The sequence below is a fragment of the Mya arenaria genome, chromosome 7 (assembly GCF_026914265.1).
Source record: "Mya arenaria isolate MELC-2E11 chromosome 7, ASM2691426v1".
NCBI lineage: Eukaryota > Metazoa > Mollusca > Bivalvia > Myida > Myidae > Mya > Mya arenaria.
In genome coordinates, this window is record NC_069128.1 from 22887416 (window position 1) to 22904849 (window position 17434).

At 35.8% G+C, this 17434-nt stretch overlaps 1 protein-coding gene across 3 annotated transcripts in view; it reads left to right on the top strand.

Annotated features, from left to right (window-relative positions):
* The window catches only part of LOC128240624 (low-density lipoprotein receptor-related protein 2-like), a 145934-nt gene that overhangs the window by 29751 nt on the left and 98749 nt on the right, over positions 1 to 17434 (top strand). For all 3 annotated transcript variants that reach the window (XM_052957329.1, XM_052957330.1, XM_052957331.1), the window contains exons 9-15: positions 1868 to 2127; positions 3728 to 3902; positions 6370 to 6586; positions 6936 to 7166; positions 12456 to 12650; positions 15086 to 15221; positions 16915 to 17086. In XM_052957329.1, the coding sequence (XP_052813289.1) occupies positions 1868 to 2127; positions 3728 to 3902; positions 6370 to 6586; positions 6936 to 7166; positions 12456 to 12650; positions 15086 to 15221; positions 16915 to 17086 (1386 nt within the window). The remainder of the gene's footprint in view (positions 1 to 1867; positions 2128 to 3727; positions 3903 to 6369; positions 6587 to 6935; positions 7167 to 12455; positions 12651 to 15085; positions 15222 to 16914; positions 17087 to 17434) is intronic.

A 17434-nucleotide genomic window follows, 5' to 3' on the forward strand; every position in this document is an offset into this window, starting at 1 on the left:
TACAGTATACTTTGACAATTGACTAGTTACAGTTGCCTGTTTACAGTATATTTTGACAATTGACTAGTTACAGTTGCCTGTGTACAGTATGCTTTGACAATTGACTCGTTACAGTTGCCTGTGTACAGTATACTTTGACAATTGACTAGTTACAGTTGCCTGTTTACAGTATACTTTGACAATTGACTAGTTACAGTTGCCTGTTTACAGTATACTTTGACAATTGACTAGTTACAGTTGCCTGTTTACAGTATACTTTGACAATTGACTAATTACAGTTGCCTGTGTACAGTATACTTTGACAATTTACTAGTCACAGTTGCCTGTGTACAGTATACTTTGACAATTTACTAGTCACAGTTGCCTGTTTACAGTATACTTTGACAATTGACTAGTTACAGTTGCCTGTTTACAGTATACTTTGACAATTGACTAGTTACAGTTGCCTGTTTACAGTATACTTTGACAATTGACTAGTAACAGTTGCCTGTTTACAGTATACTTTTACAATTGACTCGTTACAGTTGCCTGTGTACAGTATACTTTGACAATTGACCAGTTACAGCCTGTTTACAGTATACTTTGACAGTTGACTAGTTACAGTTGCCTGTTTACAGTATACTTTGACAATTGACTAGTTACAGTTCCCTGTGTACAGTATACTTTGACAATTGACTAAATACAGTTGCCTGTGTACAGTATACTTTGACAATTGACTAGTCACAGTTGCCTGTGTACAGTATACTTTGACAATTTACTAGTCACAGTTGCCTGTTTACAGTATACTTTGACAATTGACTAGTTACAGTTGCCTGTTTACAGTATACTTTGACAATTTACTAGTCACAGTTGCCTGTGTACAGTATACTTTGACAATTGACTAGTTACAGTTGCCTGTGTACAGTATACTTTGACAGTTGACTCGTTACAGTTGCCTGTTTACAGTATACTTTGACAGTTGACTAGTTACAGTTGCCTGTTTACAGTATACTTTGACAATTGAATAGTTACAGTTGCCTGTGTACAGTATACTTTGACAATTGACTAGTTACAGTTGCCTGTTTACAGTATACTTTGACAGTTGACTAGTTACAGATGCCTGTTTATAGTATACTTTGACAGTTGACTTGTTACAGTTGCCTGTTTACAGTATACTTTGAAAATTGACTAATTACAGTTGCCTGTGTACAGTGTACTTTTTACAGTTGACTAGTTACAGTTGCCTGTTTACAGTATACTATTACAATTGACTAGTTACAGTTGCCTACTTACAGTATACTTTTACAGTTGACTAGTTACAGTTGCATGCTATAGTAAACTGGTAAGACGGACTTGTAACAGTTTACTGGTTACAGACTAGTTGCAATCGACTGGTTACCGTAGACGTTGTTACAGTGGACTTGTTACAGTGGATATTACTGTCGACTAGTTCAATTTTAACTACTTATTATTTTAGTTTATTTTAATTTCAAAAATAAATCAGTAAGGTGTATTCTCTTCCCGACGTTTTCAATTACATAATTAAAGGAAACAGCAACATCAAATACGATTGTGTTTAGATGTACACTAACTGTATAGGCAAAACGATAATCAGTCATCCTTAAAGTATGGTTTTAAATAGCGACCTCCCTGCAAACATGTGCGGGAAACGTTTGTTTTTTTCGGCTATGCACTATTGAAGAATGTTATTTCATCAAATTTAAAAGATATAACTGTCATCAAGTGCTGTACATACATGTTTCAACTATAAAAAACATTTTATAGAGATGATCTCATATCTTATTCTGGTGATAATTTCCCAGGTTTCAAGAGTATTGTCAGTTGAATTTTTATGAGTTAGTTATTTTACTTTGTTCCTGCCTGTCAGCAATCCGTGACAAGAGTTGATGTCGTCCAAGGAAACAGTAGTTCTTACTCTGAGCATACGTTTATCGGCAAGCCATCGAGTGTTGCATATGATTCTGTAACGGGTAATTTGTGGATGACGAAAACAGACGAAGGAACGATAGTCGTCTCCAGGCGCGACAGTGATGGTAAAACAACTTACATGAAGGTCGTTCTGAACAACATGGGTAGAAACACAGATTGCGTGGCTCCAACTGCTATAGCAATTAACACCAGAGTTGGGTAAGGTTCGCCGTTTATTACATTTTTTGTTTCAATGATATGACATTTTCGGACACACAGAACAAGTCTTTTTTTGCAAAGCCAATACCAATACAAATTTGTGGTGTAATTTTAAAATACTACTAAGTCGTCTGGCTCTCGAATGCCAAAAGAAACGAATGGCAAAAATCAAAACCTTATCACAACTGTGTATGCACATGAAGACGTGAGTTCCTGAACTAGAATCTTTATCCGTCAATATTGTCAATAACGTCAAATGTTAGCTTACGTCACAAACCGTAGCGTCTCAACTACGTCAACAGCATAGGGTGTCGACCATTTCTCATTTACCATGAACCAATATATCGCCTGAAAACGTGACTTCAGGTTAACTCATACACTCGACTTCTCTTGAATAATAAAAGGTAAACATTACCCCCCCCCCCAAAAAAAAAGCCTTTACAATTCAACATAAGATGTTTCACACATTCAGAAGTCACATAATCGATCCTACATCTGATAACGATGTCAAAGGTCAGGAATAGCGCAGAGCAGGTGCAGTCCAATTCACCATGAAAAACAAACAAACAACCCTACAATAACGTTTTTAAACAAACAATTATATTCTAAACACCATGCATGCTTACTTTAACTTAATGAATTGTAACTCAATGTAGAGATGTACTTTTAATAAGTTCCTTGAAGAACCATCGTATCATGGACACGCATCACACAATGCCCACACAGGCAAGACAATCATGTCCATGGAAATAGCATCAGGCATGATCGTCGACCAAACAGCGTCACATGCAACTGACTTCATCGCCATCACAGACCGGAAGTACGACCTCCCACGAGTGCTTGCTACATCAGTGGGCGCCGTATACTCATATGCGGACATATAAAGAGAGTTCCCAAACCTGATCAATTTAATGTAGCTATTAGAATGTTACTCCTAGACATCGAATTAATATATGATTGTCAAAAATCGAAATCGAAATGTTAATAAAACGAAATAGTCTAGAAGAAATCACCTCAAATATGCGACAATAAAACAATCATCACTATTAAAATAAAGTATTGAATTACTCTTGAAAAAAATGTTCTTTGTAAATTATTGATCTCGCTTAAACAATATAAAATGTAATGAATCAGTTTGCCTACCCTGGTGTCAGTTTTTCTTAACATTTAAACTATTACATAACAACCCATCCAACTTCACAAAGAGATTTGCTTTACAAAACGCACAGCAACTTGTCCGTCCAACTGAAAGTGTAGATCTGCTAAAATCATTTAACCGTCAATTTTATATGTTCAAACTAAGTAATGAAACAAAGTTGAGGATCAATTTCATTTTTTAATGTATGTCCTCTGTGTTTTTTTTTGTTGTTTTTCCCAATGGTTTTGCTCCTAAGTCTTGCATGAATGTTGCTTAAATCATTTAGCTGTCAATTTTATATGTTTAAACTAATTAATGAAACAAAGTTTAGGATCAATTTCATTTTTAATGTATGTTCTCTGTGGGGTTTTTGTTGTTTTTTCCCATTGGTTTTGCTCCTAATTCTTACATGAATATTGTTGAAAAGATGCTTAAATATTATGTTTTGCTTTTTTATTGAAGAAAGGTGTTTTGGACTGACAATGGTAGGGGAAGCATTAGGCCTAAAATTGGCGAGATGCTAATGAATGGAGATCGATGTCAAATTGTTACACAACGGCGAGTGGACAGGCCAGTTGCTATAGCTGCTGATGACGTCAAAGGAGACTTGTTCTGGATGGATGAGCGACGGAATGAGGTGGGTCAATGTAGTTTAGCTGTACTTATGTTCAGAGAAACATTTGTAATATATCAATATTTAAAGAGGAAATATAAACATTGTCGCAAATTGATTGTGGTAGTGATCTATTGGTCAGATGACATACATATATCCATTTCGGCTGAATTACAAACATGTGTCAAGTTTGGCTGGATTATGAACATATATCTGTTTTGGCTGGATTACATTCATATATCCGTTTTGGCTGGATTACGTACATGTATCCATTTTTGCAGGAGTATATACAATTATTAACTTTTTGCTGTATAACAAGTATATTTTATTTTTTCTACATTAAATTGATTTAACTTAGTTTAAACAGTATTCATTTCAAACTTACATATACAAGGTACTTTAACAACAGTATAATTAATAAGGATTTGAAAACAGGTTACTAAAAACTTGTGTAAATTCCTTTCCTAATAGTTATTTAGTTCAGAAAACATATAATATTCAAATCCGACCTTTTTTTAATTCTTAAAATAAAATGCGTGATATATTTGCTTATATACTGTTATCATTTTTAACACATGTAGCTATATAGTTGGTTAACATCGCATGCATGACACACCGCCCCCGACACCGAACAGACCCGATCAAACATCGAATCTCCTTGAACTTGATATAATCCTCTGCACACACAGAAATATGTCCTTGTTTTGTTCAAAAGTTAAGCGATCGTCACCGAAAAGTAAATTTTGAATGGTTGGTGCACAAGGAAGGTCATTGAAATATCGCTGTTTCTGGGTGGAACATAAAGGGCATATCATGAGAAAATGGGAAGCTTCTTCAATGGCGGTGCATGTACATAAAGGGGAGTGAATAATATTTTTGTGAGGATCATGGTTAAGCGAACTACACCCAAGTCTTAGACGACAATGCATGATTTGGTTGCTGCGCGAACCGACAAATGGAGATGGTTTTGTGGAATGTGTTTGTAGTTTGTTTTTAAAAGATTGGACTGTTTCCGAGTGTCTTGTTGCTAGGAAGTTCCAATCTCGCACTGTAGCAGGAAGAAATGATGACGCATATGACTGGGTGCGTCAAACTGGAAGGGGAACGTTTTCAGAGTTTCTAAGTGGATATCTGACCTGAGACTGGTTGGGAATCAACGACGGTAGATATTCGGGTGTCATCTATCGTCGTTAATTCGTCATTTAACTTGTTTAACTAGATTACATAAATCATCTTAAAAAATGTTTGATTACCAACAGTTCTCCATTTTAGCTAGATTGCATACACATAAACATTAAAGCCATATAACATGCACATATAAATTTGCGACAGATTGCATACATGTATCCGTTTACGCTATCATACATACACATATCCATTACGACTTGATTTAATACATATACATCCACTTAGAGAAATTTTACATAAAGGAGACATTATATATTTCGAATTAACTGGTTTCAAATTATCAATTTACAATCTTAGCTATAGCCACACGTTAAACGTACCTGTTTTCGACATAGCAAAAAACAAGTGTCTTTACTGAGTTTAGTTGTACATAATAAAACAAATTTACTAAATAACCCAGAATAATTATTATCTGCTCAGGCAATTTTCACGGCCATTAAACATTGGTTTGTTGAAAGGCAATTCAATTAGGTTTCATATAGTTCACAAAGAGATTAGTATGCCCACGAGAAATCTTCATATGAGTGATAAGTACCAAGCCTAGTTAAAACATTGGTATGCCTTATTTACGGAGTTACGGTCCTTTAATTGATAACATATAATACACATAGACATTACTCTCTGCACATAATCTCCAGATGATGGAGTTCTGTTTATCTTGGCGCATTCTTAGTAGATGTGCGTTACATAAAGACTATTCCATTCCTATTTGCATCCAAAATGTCTGTCTGGCGGCCATATTGAATGTTCACATGTTAAACGAACTTCAATCTTATACAGTTTAACGTGCATCATGTTGATATTCAACAGAATCAATTATCATGAGCAATGCCGTTGCTTTACATGCATTGTTTTCGATCGGATTCAAGATGACTGACTGGCAGCCATATTGGATTTTGCCCTAAACTTGTTAAAAGGAACATCCATCAGTTCCTCCATTACCTCTTTTTTAAGCAGTTCACATTAACTTGACTTTATATTCAATTTGAATTATCTAGCTGCCTTTTCCTGTGACACAATTGTTCAGCACTGGCCAGAAATCACTATCACTTCACAACTGTAATTGATACCAAATGTGGTCATGCATATCACGAAATATATCATGCTGGTTTGCTTTTTAGTCATGGCTTGTTAATGTTTCATACTTGCAGAATACAAAAAATATTTGTCTTTATTAACGACAGTGAGTTGTGATACTTGTGAACATATGTGATCCCTCAAGTTTTTTAAATGAATTTAGCTGCAATTTAATGAGTTACTTACAACAAATGTTGAAATATAATTGTAGCATCTCGTTTTTCAGATAATGAAGTGGACTGCTTCATCCAAGCGTGTTACTGTTTTGGTTGCTTCCGTTCCATCGTCACGCGCGATGGTGTTCGACACTGGAATAATTTACTTCGCGGATCGATTCGAGCATTCTATTAAATTGGTCCATGCATCAAGACGCAAAGTTTATACATTAAAAAGCAACGTTCATGATATAACAGCTTTAGCCATTTACAACATTAACAAAACAGGTGATTACATATTGAGCTGGTTTTTGTCAGGAACATCGAATGTGTTTGTGTTCACGATTGTTTTAATGATTGTCTTTGTTTTTATTGTTGTTGTTTTGTTTTGTTTTTAATTTGCAATCGCGTTCAAGTGTGCATCCACCTATGGAGTTAACTAATATTTCATACAGACATTTGGAATAACTTCTGCCATAGTGTGTTTTTATTTAATTCCTCAGATTCAAATTCGCGGTATTTTTTAAATGCAGGCAGGTAAATTGCATTGTTCGCTGGGTTATGAATTCGAGACATGACAAAATTGAAATCCTAACGGATTGCTGACAATACACATATGATATAAATTTATTTTCAGTTGATGGTCAAGCCAGTAATCCATGCATCAATTCGAACTGCAGTCACTTTTGTCTCAACACCGGTACATCCAGCATGTCATGTGACTGTGGAATAGGCTACACTGTCACTGAAGACGGTTCTTGCAAGGAAACCGACTCCTTTCTGCTTGTCTCTTTCACTTCACACTTTCGAGGATTTTCCCTTGGCCGTGATGACCACAATGATGTCATAATTCCAATAAAAAGCGAATGTAAGTATAACTCCACAATAGTCAAGATATTATTGCAATTATCAAAGCCTATACTCAACAAAAGTACTGCCAACGCACAGCGACTTTAATCACTACTGTACAAACGTACTGTCACTTTTCCAATAAAGAGCTAATGTAGGGAATACCGTACAAAAGTACAATATTACTGCCATTATTCCAATAAAAAGCCACCGTAGACTTGACTGTACAAAAGTTCTACCATTATTTCAATATAAAGCAACTGTATGCATTTCCGTACAAAAGTATTGTCATTATTCCAATGAAGAGAAACTGTATGCATTTCCGTACAACAATACTACCATTATTCTAATAAAGAGCACGTGTAGGCATTACCGTACAATAGTATTGTCATTATCTATTGAAGAGCAAATGTAGGTATTACCGTACAATAGTATTGTCATTATCTATTGAAGAGCAAATGTAGGTATTACCGTACAATAGTATTGACATTATATGTTGAAGAGCCACTGTAGGTATGACCGTAGGAAGGTACAGCTTATATTCCAATAAAGAGCAACAGTTGGCATTACCGTACAATAATACACTGCCATTATTCAAATAAGAGCAAATATAGACATAACTGTATAATAGTACTGCCATCATTTCAATGAAGAGCAACTATAGGAATAACCGTACAATAGTTCTGCGGTTATCTAATGAAGAGCAACTGTAAGCATAACCGTACAATAACATTGCCATTATCTAATGGAGGTATTACCGTACAAAAGTACAGCAATTATTCCAAGAGCAACTGTTGGCATTACCGTACAATAGAATTGCCATTATTCCAATGAAGAGCGACTGTAGGCATTACCGTACAATAGTATTGCCATTATTCCAATAAAAAGCGATTGTAGGCATTACCGTACAATAGTATTGCCATTATTCCAATGAAGAGCAACTGTTGGCATTACCGTACAAAAGTATTGCCATTATTCCAATGAAGAGCAACTGTTGGCATTACCGTACAATAGTATTGCCATTATTCCAATGAAGAGCGACTTTAGGCATCACCGTATAATAGTATTGCCATTATTCCAATGAAGAGCGACTGTTGGCATTGCCGTACAATAGTATTGCCATTATTCCAATAAAGAGCGACTGTAAGAAATACCGTACAATAGTATTGCCATTATTCCAATAAAGAGCGACTGTAAGAATAACCGTACAATAGTATTGCCATTTTTCCAATGAAGCGCGACTGTAGGCATTACCGTACAAGAGCATTGCCATTATTCCAATAAAGAGCGACCGTAAGAATTACCGTACATTAGTATTGCATTATTCCATTGAAGAGCGACTATAGGCATTACCGTACAATAGTATTGCCATTATTTCAATGAAAAGCGACTGTAAGCATTACCGTACAATAGTATTGAAATTATCCCAATTAAGTGCAACTGTAAGTAATACCGTACAATAGTACTGCAATAATCCCAATTAAGTGCAACTATAAGCATCACAGTACAAGAGTACTGACATTATTCCAAAAAAGAGCGATTTTAAGCATAACCGTACTATAGCACTGCCATTATTCACATAAAGAGCAAACGTAGGCATTTTCGTACACTAATATTGCAATTATTCCAATAAGGAAATGTAGGCATTACTGTACAATAGTGCTGCAATTATTCCAGTAAAGCAACTGAAGGCATTACCGTACAATAGTGCTGCAATTATTCCAGTAAAGGTTATGTAGGCATTACCGTACAATAGTACTGCAATTACTCCAGTAAAGGAAATGTAGGCATTACCGTACAATAGTGCTGCAATTATTCCAGTAAAGGAAATGTAGGCATAACCGTACAATAGTACTGCAATTATTTCAGTAAAGGAAATGTCGGCATTACCGTACAATAGTGCTGCACTTATTCCAGTAAAGCAACTGTAGGCATTACCGTACAATAGTACTGCAATTACTCCAGTAAAGGAAATGTAGGCATTACCGTACAATAGTACTGCAATTACTCCAGTAAAGGAAATGTAGGCCTTGCCGTACAATAGTGCTTCAATTATTCCAGTAAAGGAAATGTAGGCATAACCGTACAATAGTACTGCAATTATTTCAGTAAAGGAAATGTCGGCATTACCGTACAATAGTACTGTAATTATTCCAGTAAAGCAACTGTAGTCATTACCGTACAATAGTACTGCAATTATTCCAGTAAAGGAAATGTAGGCATTACCGTACAATAGTAATGCAATTACTCCAGTAAAGGAAATGTAGGCATTACCGTACAAAAGTACTGCAATTATTCCAATAAAGAGCGACCGTAATGATTACTGTACATAAGTATTGCCATTATTCCATTGAAGAGCGACTGTAGGCATTACCGTACAATAGTATTGCCATTATTTCAATGAAAAGCGACTGTGAGCATTACCGTACAATAGTATTGCAATTATCCCAATTAAGTGCAACTGTAAGTAATACCGTACAATAGTACTGCAATAACCCCAATTAAGTGCAACTATAAGCATCACATTACAAGAGTACTGACATTATTCCAAAAAAAGATCGACTTTAAGCATAACCGTACTATAGCACTGCCATTATTCACATAAAGAGCAAACGTAGGCATTTCCGTACACTTATATTGCAATTATTTCAATAAGGAAATGTAGGCATTACCGTACAATAGTGCTGCAATTATTCCAGTAAAGGAAATGTAGGCATTACCGTACAATAGTGCTGCAATTATTCCAGTAAAGGAAATGTCGGCATTACCGTTCAATAGTACTGCAATTACTCCAGTAAAAGAAATGTAGGCATTACCGTACAATAGTGCTGCAAGTATTCCAGTAAAGGAAATGTAGGCATTACCGTACAATAGTGCTGCAATTATTCCAGTAAAGGAAATGTAGGCATTACCGTACAATAGTACTGCAATTATTCCAGTTAAGGAAATGTAGGCATTACTGTACAATAGTACTGCAATTATTCCAGTAAAGGAATTGTAAGCATTACCGTACAATAGTACTGCAATTATTCCAGAAAGGAAATGTAGGCATTACCGTACAATAGTGCTGCAATTATTCCAGTAAAGCAGCTGTAGGCATTACTGTACAATAGTACTGCAATTACTCCAGTAAAGGAAATGTAGGCATTACCGTACAATAGTACTGCAATTATTCCAGTAAAGGAATTGTAAGCATTACCGTACAATAGTACTGCAATTACTCCAGTAAAGAAATTGTAAGCATTACCGTACAATAGTACTGCAATTACTCCAGTAAAAGAAATGTAGGCATTACCGTACAATAGTGCTGCAAGTATTCCAGTAAAGGAATTGTAAGCATTACCGTACAATAGTACTGCAATTACTCCAGTAAAGGAATTGTAAGCATTACCGTACAATAGTGCTGCAATTATTCCAGTAAAGGAAATGTAGGCATTACTGTACAATAGTGCTGCAAGTATTCCAGTAAAGGAAATGTAGGCATTACCGTACAATAGTACTGCAATTATTCCAGTAAAGGAATTGTAAGCATTACCGTACAATAGTACTGCAATTACTCCAGTAAAAGAAATGTAGGCATTACCGTACAATAGTGCTGCAAGTATTCCAGTAAAGGAATTGTAAGCATTACCGTACAGTAGTACTGCAATTACTCCAGTAAAAGAAATGTAGGCATTACCGTACAATAGTGCTGCAAGTATTCCAGTAAAGGAAATGTAGGCATTACCGTACAATAGTGCTGCAATTATTCCAGTAAAGGAAATGTAGGCATTACCGTACAATAGTGCTGCAATTATTCCAGTAAAGGAAATGTAGGCATTACCGTACAGTAGTACTGCAATTACTCCAGTAAAGGAAGTGTAGGCATTACCGTACAATAGTACTGCAATTATTCCAGTAAAGGAAATGTAGGCATTACCGTACAATAGTGCTGCAATTATTCCAGTAAAGGAAATGTAGGCATTACCGTACTATAATACTACCATTATTCCAAAAATGAGCGTTTAAGTATTGCTGTACTATAGTACTGCAATTATTACAATAAAGCAACTGTACGCATTACCGTACTATAGTGCTACCATTATTCCAATAATGAGCGACTTAGTATTACCGTACAAATGTAATGTCATTATTCCAAAAATGATATATTTTATAGTTTATCAACGTCTCAGCAATGTACATTAAATATACAGTTCATATCACTAACAATATACAAATCCACGAGTACATTGCCACTCAGAATAGAGTTATAGGAGACTTAATACAATATTGAAAAACTAAAATGTTTTTATGTCACAAGGTTCGCTTATCACTTAACCTTAAGAACAATCAAGTGCAATTGTTACCATAACCGTACAGTACTACTGCGGCGTAACAGGTTGTGTCAAATGTTATTTACTAAATACTTTTGAAATACATTTGGTATCACAGAATGAATATTTGAAGTTTAAATTACGCGATCGTTTTGAATTTAATTGAGTATCGAAAATGAACAATTTAGTTTATAAGTATGACGCAACATAATCCTAATTATCAGAGAATTGCTACTCTTTTTAAATAAATAATACATAGATTTAGTAATGATTTATAAATTCATTTTTTTACGTGTCAAAGACATAATATGTTAAATAATACATGTTCACGAGTGTATATTGTCTTTAATGATAAGACTAAAATGTTTGCTTTTAACCTGCCATTTAAATGATGTTGAGATTTGATTAATCATAATTGCTTCTTCTGCTTTCGTTTCGCACTAAAGCATTGGGTATGATATTAACTCATCTAAAATGTCTCCAACTAGCTTCTCAGATCGCCGTGGTTTCAAATTGTTTTTCAAAGCGTTTGATTTAATTTTTTGCCATGTTTTGTCCTCTTTTCGTTGACATTTCTGTGTGAAAGCTTGCTGTTTTGAAGCGGTTGTCGAATTATTGTCTTACCCTAAAGTCAGCGCACATAGAGCTAGGATAGAATATCAATGATGTCATTACACAAATGGCTTGACGTCATCAAGAATATAGCGCACTTTTGCAATTTAATACAGATGCACGTAATTGTACAGTTAGTTTTAGGCAATTGAATATGTTATCATGTATCAATTTTGTTTTATCTGGTGGAATAATTTTTTTCGGTGCACACTCTATCAAAAGAAAATAATATTCGTCGAAAAAAAACAACAATTTTCATTTTTCGTCTAGCGTTGTGTCAAATTGTACAACTGACAACTGACACATATCTGTGCTGTATTGCTGTACGTTTTTAAAATCTGACTAGAACCGATTTTAATGCATTCTAATGTATTTTATGATAGATAACATCACGCAAATAGACGTCCACGTGGCAAGGAAACATATATATTGGATAAGTAAGGCACGCCTTTTACCCTTGGAAAAAAGCAGACACGGAATATATCGCGTAATGTCAAACGGATCGGAGTATGGTCCCGTTATAAATAGATCCATCGGACAGGATGGGCTGCTGGACTTGACTATAGATTGGATAGCAGGTAATATATATCGATGAGTTAATCACAGCAAAAGGACGAACTGTGGCATGGTACTAAGATGAGTGGAGCCATTTTACCGCGTTGTATCAAGTTCTCTGGGGGGTTTTCATCACGATTAAATGAGTACCGTGAAAGTTTCATCATGTAATATTGAGATCCACGATGTTCATCTCTTTGCAAGAAGAAGCGCGATAGTTTCGTCCCCTTATAATGAGTACCGCGATAGTTTCGTCCCCTTATAATGAGTACCGCGATAGTTTCATCCCCTTATAATGAGTACCGCGATAGTTTCATGCAGTTGTAATGAGTACCGCGATAGTTTCATGCAGTTGTTATGAGTACTGCGATAGTTTCATGCAGTTGTTATGAGTACCGCGATAGTTTCATGCAGTTGTTATGAGTATCGCGATAGTTTCATCCCCTTATAATGAGTACCGCGATAGTTTCATGCAGTTGTTATGAGTATCGCGATAGTTTCATCCCCTTATAATGAGTACCGCGATAGTTTCGTCTCCTTATAATGAGTACCGCGATAGTTTCATGCAGTTGTTATGAGTACCGCGATAGTTTCATGCAGTAACTATGAGTACCGCGATAGTTTCATCCCCTTATAATGAGTACCGCGATAGTTTCATGCAGTTGTTATGAGTACCGCGATAGTTTCATGCAGTAACTATGAGTATCGCGATAGTTTCGTCTCCTTATAATGAGTACCGCGATAGTTAAATGCAGATGTTATGAGTACCGCGATAGTTTCATGCAGTAACTATGAGTACCGCGATAGTTTCGTCTCCTTATAATGAGTACCGCGATAGTTTCATGCAGTTGTTATGAGTACCGCGATAGTTTCATGCAGTAACTATGAGTATCGCGATAGTTTCGTCTCCTTATAATGAGTACCGCGATAGTTAAATGCAGATGTTATGAGTACCGCGATAGTTTCATGCAGTAACTATGAGTACCGCGATAGTTTCGTCTCCTTATAATGAGTACCGCGATAGTTTCATGCAGTAACTATGAGTATCGCGATAGTTTCGTCTCCTTATAATGAGTACCGCGATAGTTTCATGCAGTTGTTATGAGTACCGCGATAGTTTCATGCAGTAACTATGAGTACCGCGATAGTTTCGTCTCCTTATAATGAGTACCGCGATAGTTTCATGCAGTTGTTATGAGTACCGCGATAGTTTCATGCAGTAACTATGAGTATCGCGATAGTTTCGTCTCCTTATAATGAGTACCGCGATAGTTAAATGCAGATGTTATGAGTATCGCGATAGTTTCATGCAGTAACTATGAGTATCGCGATAGTTTTATCCCCTTATAATGAGTACCGCGATAGTTTCATCCCCTTATGATGACTACCGCGATAGTTTCATCCCGTTATAATGAGTACCGCGATAGTTTCGTCTCCTTATAATGAGTACCGCGATAGTTAAATGCAGATGTTATGAGTATCGCGATAGTTTCATGCAGTAACTATGAGTACCGCGATAGTTTCATCCCCTTATGATGACTACCGCGATAGTTTCATCCCGTTATAATGAGTACCGCGATAGTTTCATCCCGTTATAATGAGTACCGCGATAGTTTCATTCCGTTTTAATGAGTACCGCGATAGTTTCATCCCGTTATAATGTGTACCGGTATAGTTTCATCCCGTTATAATGTGTACCGCGATAGTTTCATCCCGTTATTATGTGTACCGGTATAGTTTCATCCCGTTATAATGTGTACCGCGATAGTTTCATCCCGGTATTATGTGTACCGGTATAGTTTCATCCCGTTATAATGTGTACCGCGATAGTTTCACCCCGTTATAATGTATACCGCGATAGTTTCATCCCGTTGTAATGTGTAACGCGAGAGTTTCATACTGCTATGATAATTATCGCGATAGTTTCATTCCGTTATAATGTGACCCGCGATACTTTTATTCCGTTATGATGAGTAACGCGATAGTTTCATTCCATTATAATTTGACCCGCGATAGTTTTATTCCGTTATAATGTGACCCGCGATACTTTTATTCCGTTATAATGAGTAACGTGATAGTTTCATTCCGTTATAATGTGAGCCGCGATACTTTTATTCCGTTATAATGAGTAACGCGATAGTTTCATCCCGTTATAATGAGTAATGCTATAATGTCATTCCGATACAATGAATTAGGCTATTTTATTGATATGTCGCGATTTTTATGATACCGCAACCTAATGATACTGCGAATCTATTTGTAACCAATTGCGAGTACAGCGTAGTACTATTTATTCAGGTCTAAATTTTTATTCGAATTGATGCAGTGATTTGGTTTTCTTTCCTATAATAATTGAACTTTTGTAAGTATTTGCAAGTACAGGAGATGTAAGCTAAGATTTTTCTATATGTGGGTGTAAAAAAATATATGATAAAATGATAATTGCTCAATCTTTCAGAGAACATGTACTTTATCAACGCATATACGTCTGAGTCCTTGATTGAAGTAAGCCGTTTAGATGGACGTCATAGACTGACGATCTTTCAAAACAAAACATCACGTCCATTACATCTGGCTGTTAATCCTAATCTCAGGTAAATGCTAATATATTTACTCCGTAATGTTATTAATCTGTAGGTACAAATACTTGGTTAACCGTTATGACCTTATGTATTAGATGAATTTTGATATGAATAGATCACCACACCAATCTGGTCTTAATGTGTTTGCACCTACATGCAAATTAGCGGAAAAACCTTTCTCACTGAATTCCGGATAACACCTATTTAGTAAGGTTTCTTGGTCGTATGCCTGTTTTGTTATTTTCTTACATACAAAAACGCTCTAACAGATAAAGTCTCACTGACTGGATAGACTCCACAAATTTATTGACGTATAATGTGTATGACAATACGATTTTAATCTGAGCGAGGGCATATCTAGAACAAGAAAGAATACCCTTTAATTTACTTTAAACTTATATATTTAACAACCTTTTGGGGAAAAAAATATTACAACATTATAATAATCACTTTCGTTGGCAGGATTTTACGCGAGAACCTTGTGTTGTGGGGGAAACCGGAGTACCCGGAGAAAACCCACTTGTCCGGTTTGGTGACCACAAACCAAACTCACATGTGCCCAGACCGGGAATCGAACCCGTGTCACCTAGGTGAGAAGCGAGTGCACTAAACACTGCGCTAACCGGACAACCAAAATACCCTTTGCGTCACGCGAGTGTTAAGAAGACTTGACTCGACTTGTTTCGCTTCTTCATTTAAGTGAAACCGGCAAGGTTATTCATTTGTATGCAAGAGGGTTTTTTTGTAGAACAGTTTCCTGTTATTCACAATTAAAAATAAACTTGAAATAGGGCAACTTTTAAAATCTGTTATGTTGCATGTATACGAACTACTTTGATGAGTTTCCTGGAGTTTTTTACTTAATGTATCAATTACAAAGAAAGGAGTTGCATTCAAAAGGTCAGTATAATTATACAAGAACTTCCATTTCTATATGAAGGTATTGGGTTCTTGCACAAGGGTGAATATATGTTACTTTAGTATAAACGCATCATGAACTTATATCGCAATACGCATTTGTTCGTATTCCCCTCTAATATGGCTGTATTCGTATTATTGGGCGATGTTAAAAGGACGTTATACGGCAAAATAGTACCCCATTTAAATTTGATTTATGATGTAATTACGTGATTTAAAGGATTGTAAGTATCCCCTTTTGTAGATTTTGAATTAATTCGGCTTGTGAAAAAACAGTTGTAATGACCTTGTCGTGTTATCCGAACTATTATGAAACAAGCGTTGTGTGACCAAAATAATTGACAGTTAAAATGTGAGCTTGGTTTGGATTGAAATTCTTGTACGAAAATGCCTGTCCTTTTAAAAAAATGGTGATGAACGGTATGTTTTAATTTATGGTGCTATACAAGTGTTTTATTTAAAAGGGTTTCATTGCTGAATACTTTTTGTTAAGTTTATACCAAAAAACATTATAATCTGTCTGTAGCATGTTACTGTGTTACAAATCTAGAAAAGCATGGTTGAAACTTATGCTGCGTAACTATATAACATATTCCCACTTTATACCTGTTCAAATGACACCCACATAGTATGACGTCACTAGACATCCTCAATCACTACTGTGTATCGTATACCTAAATAATCTATTCAATGGCATGGTAGTTTCAACAAAAAACACATACCTTAAACACATAACTTAATTGATACGTTAATTGATATTTAAACATCATATTTGGTCGTCTCTAAGGTATTTGTACTGGCTTGATGCTGGCCAGACGCCTTCTCTATGTAGAAGCAATCTAGATGGATCCGGGCAGCAGAACCTGGCATCTTTGCGATCAAACAGACCGACGTCGCTTGTGGTTGATATAGTAACGAATAATATATTTTGGTCCGACTCGATGACCGGAGAAATTATGGTAATCTCTTTTATGATTGGTTTTAGACGACTGTATATAATACATGTATTTACGTGTGAATTGTTGCTATATGTGTATTTAAATGTTTTGTTCGGAGATCATTCAACCCCTTAGTATGTCCTGATTAGATGAGTACCTAATAGCGCGTACGTGGACGTGGACATAAGTCAGTATCGATCAATGTTGTATTGTACTAACAGCGTTGACATATTTAGAGCTGCTCTCTCACAGATTAACCGTTTTGACAACGTTTTAAATTTTTGTCTTGGAATGAGCAGAGATTTGCGTAAATATCTGCAAACCACTGATATAAGACTGCTGGAAAAAGATCAGATCGCAGAATTTCAT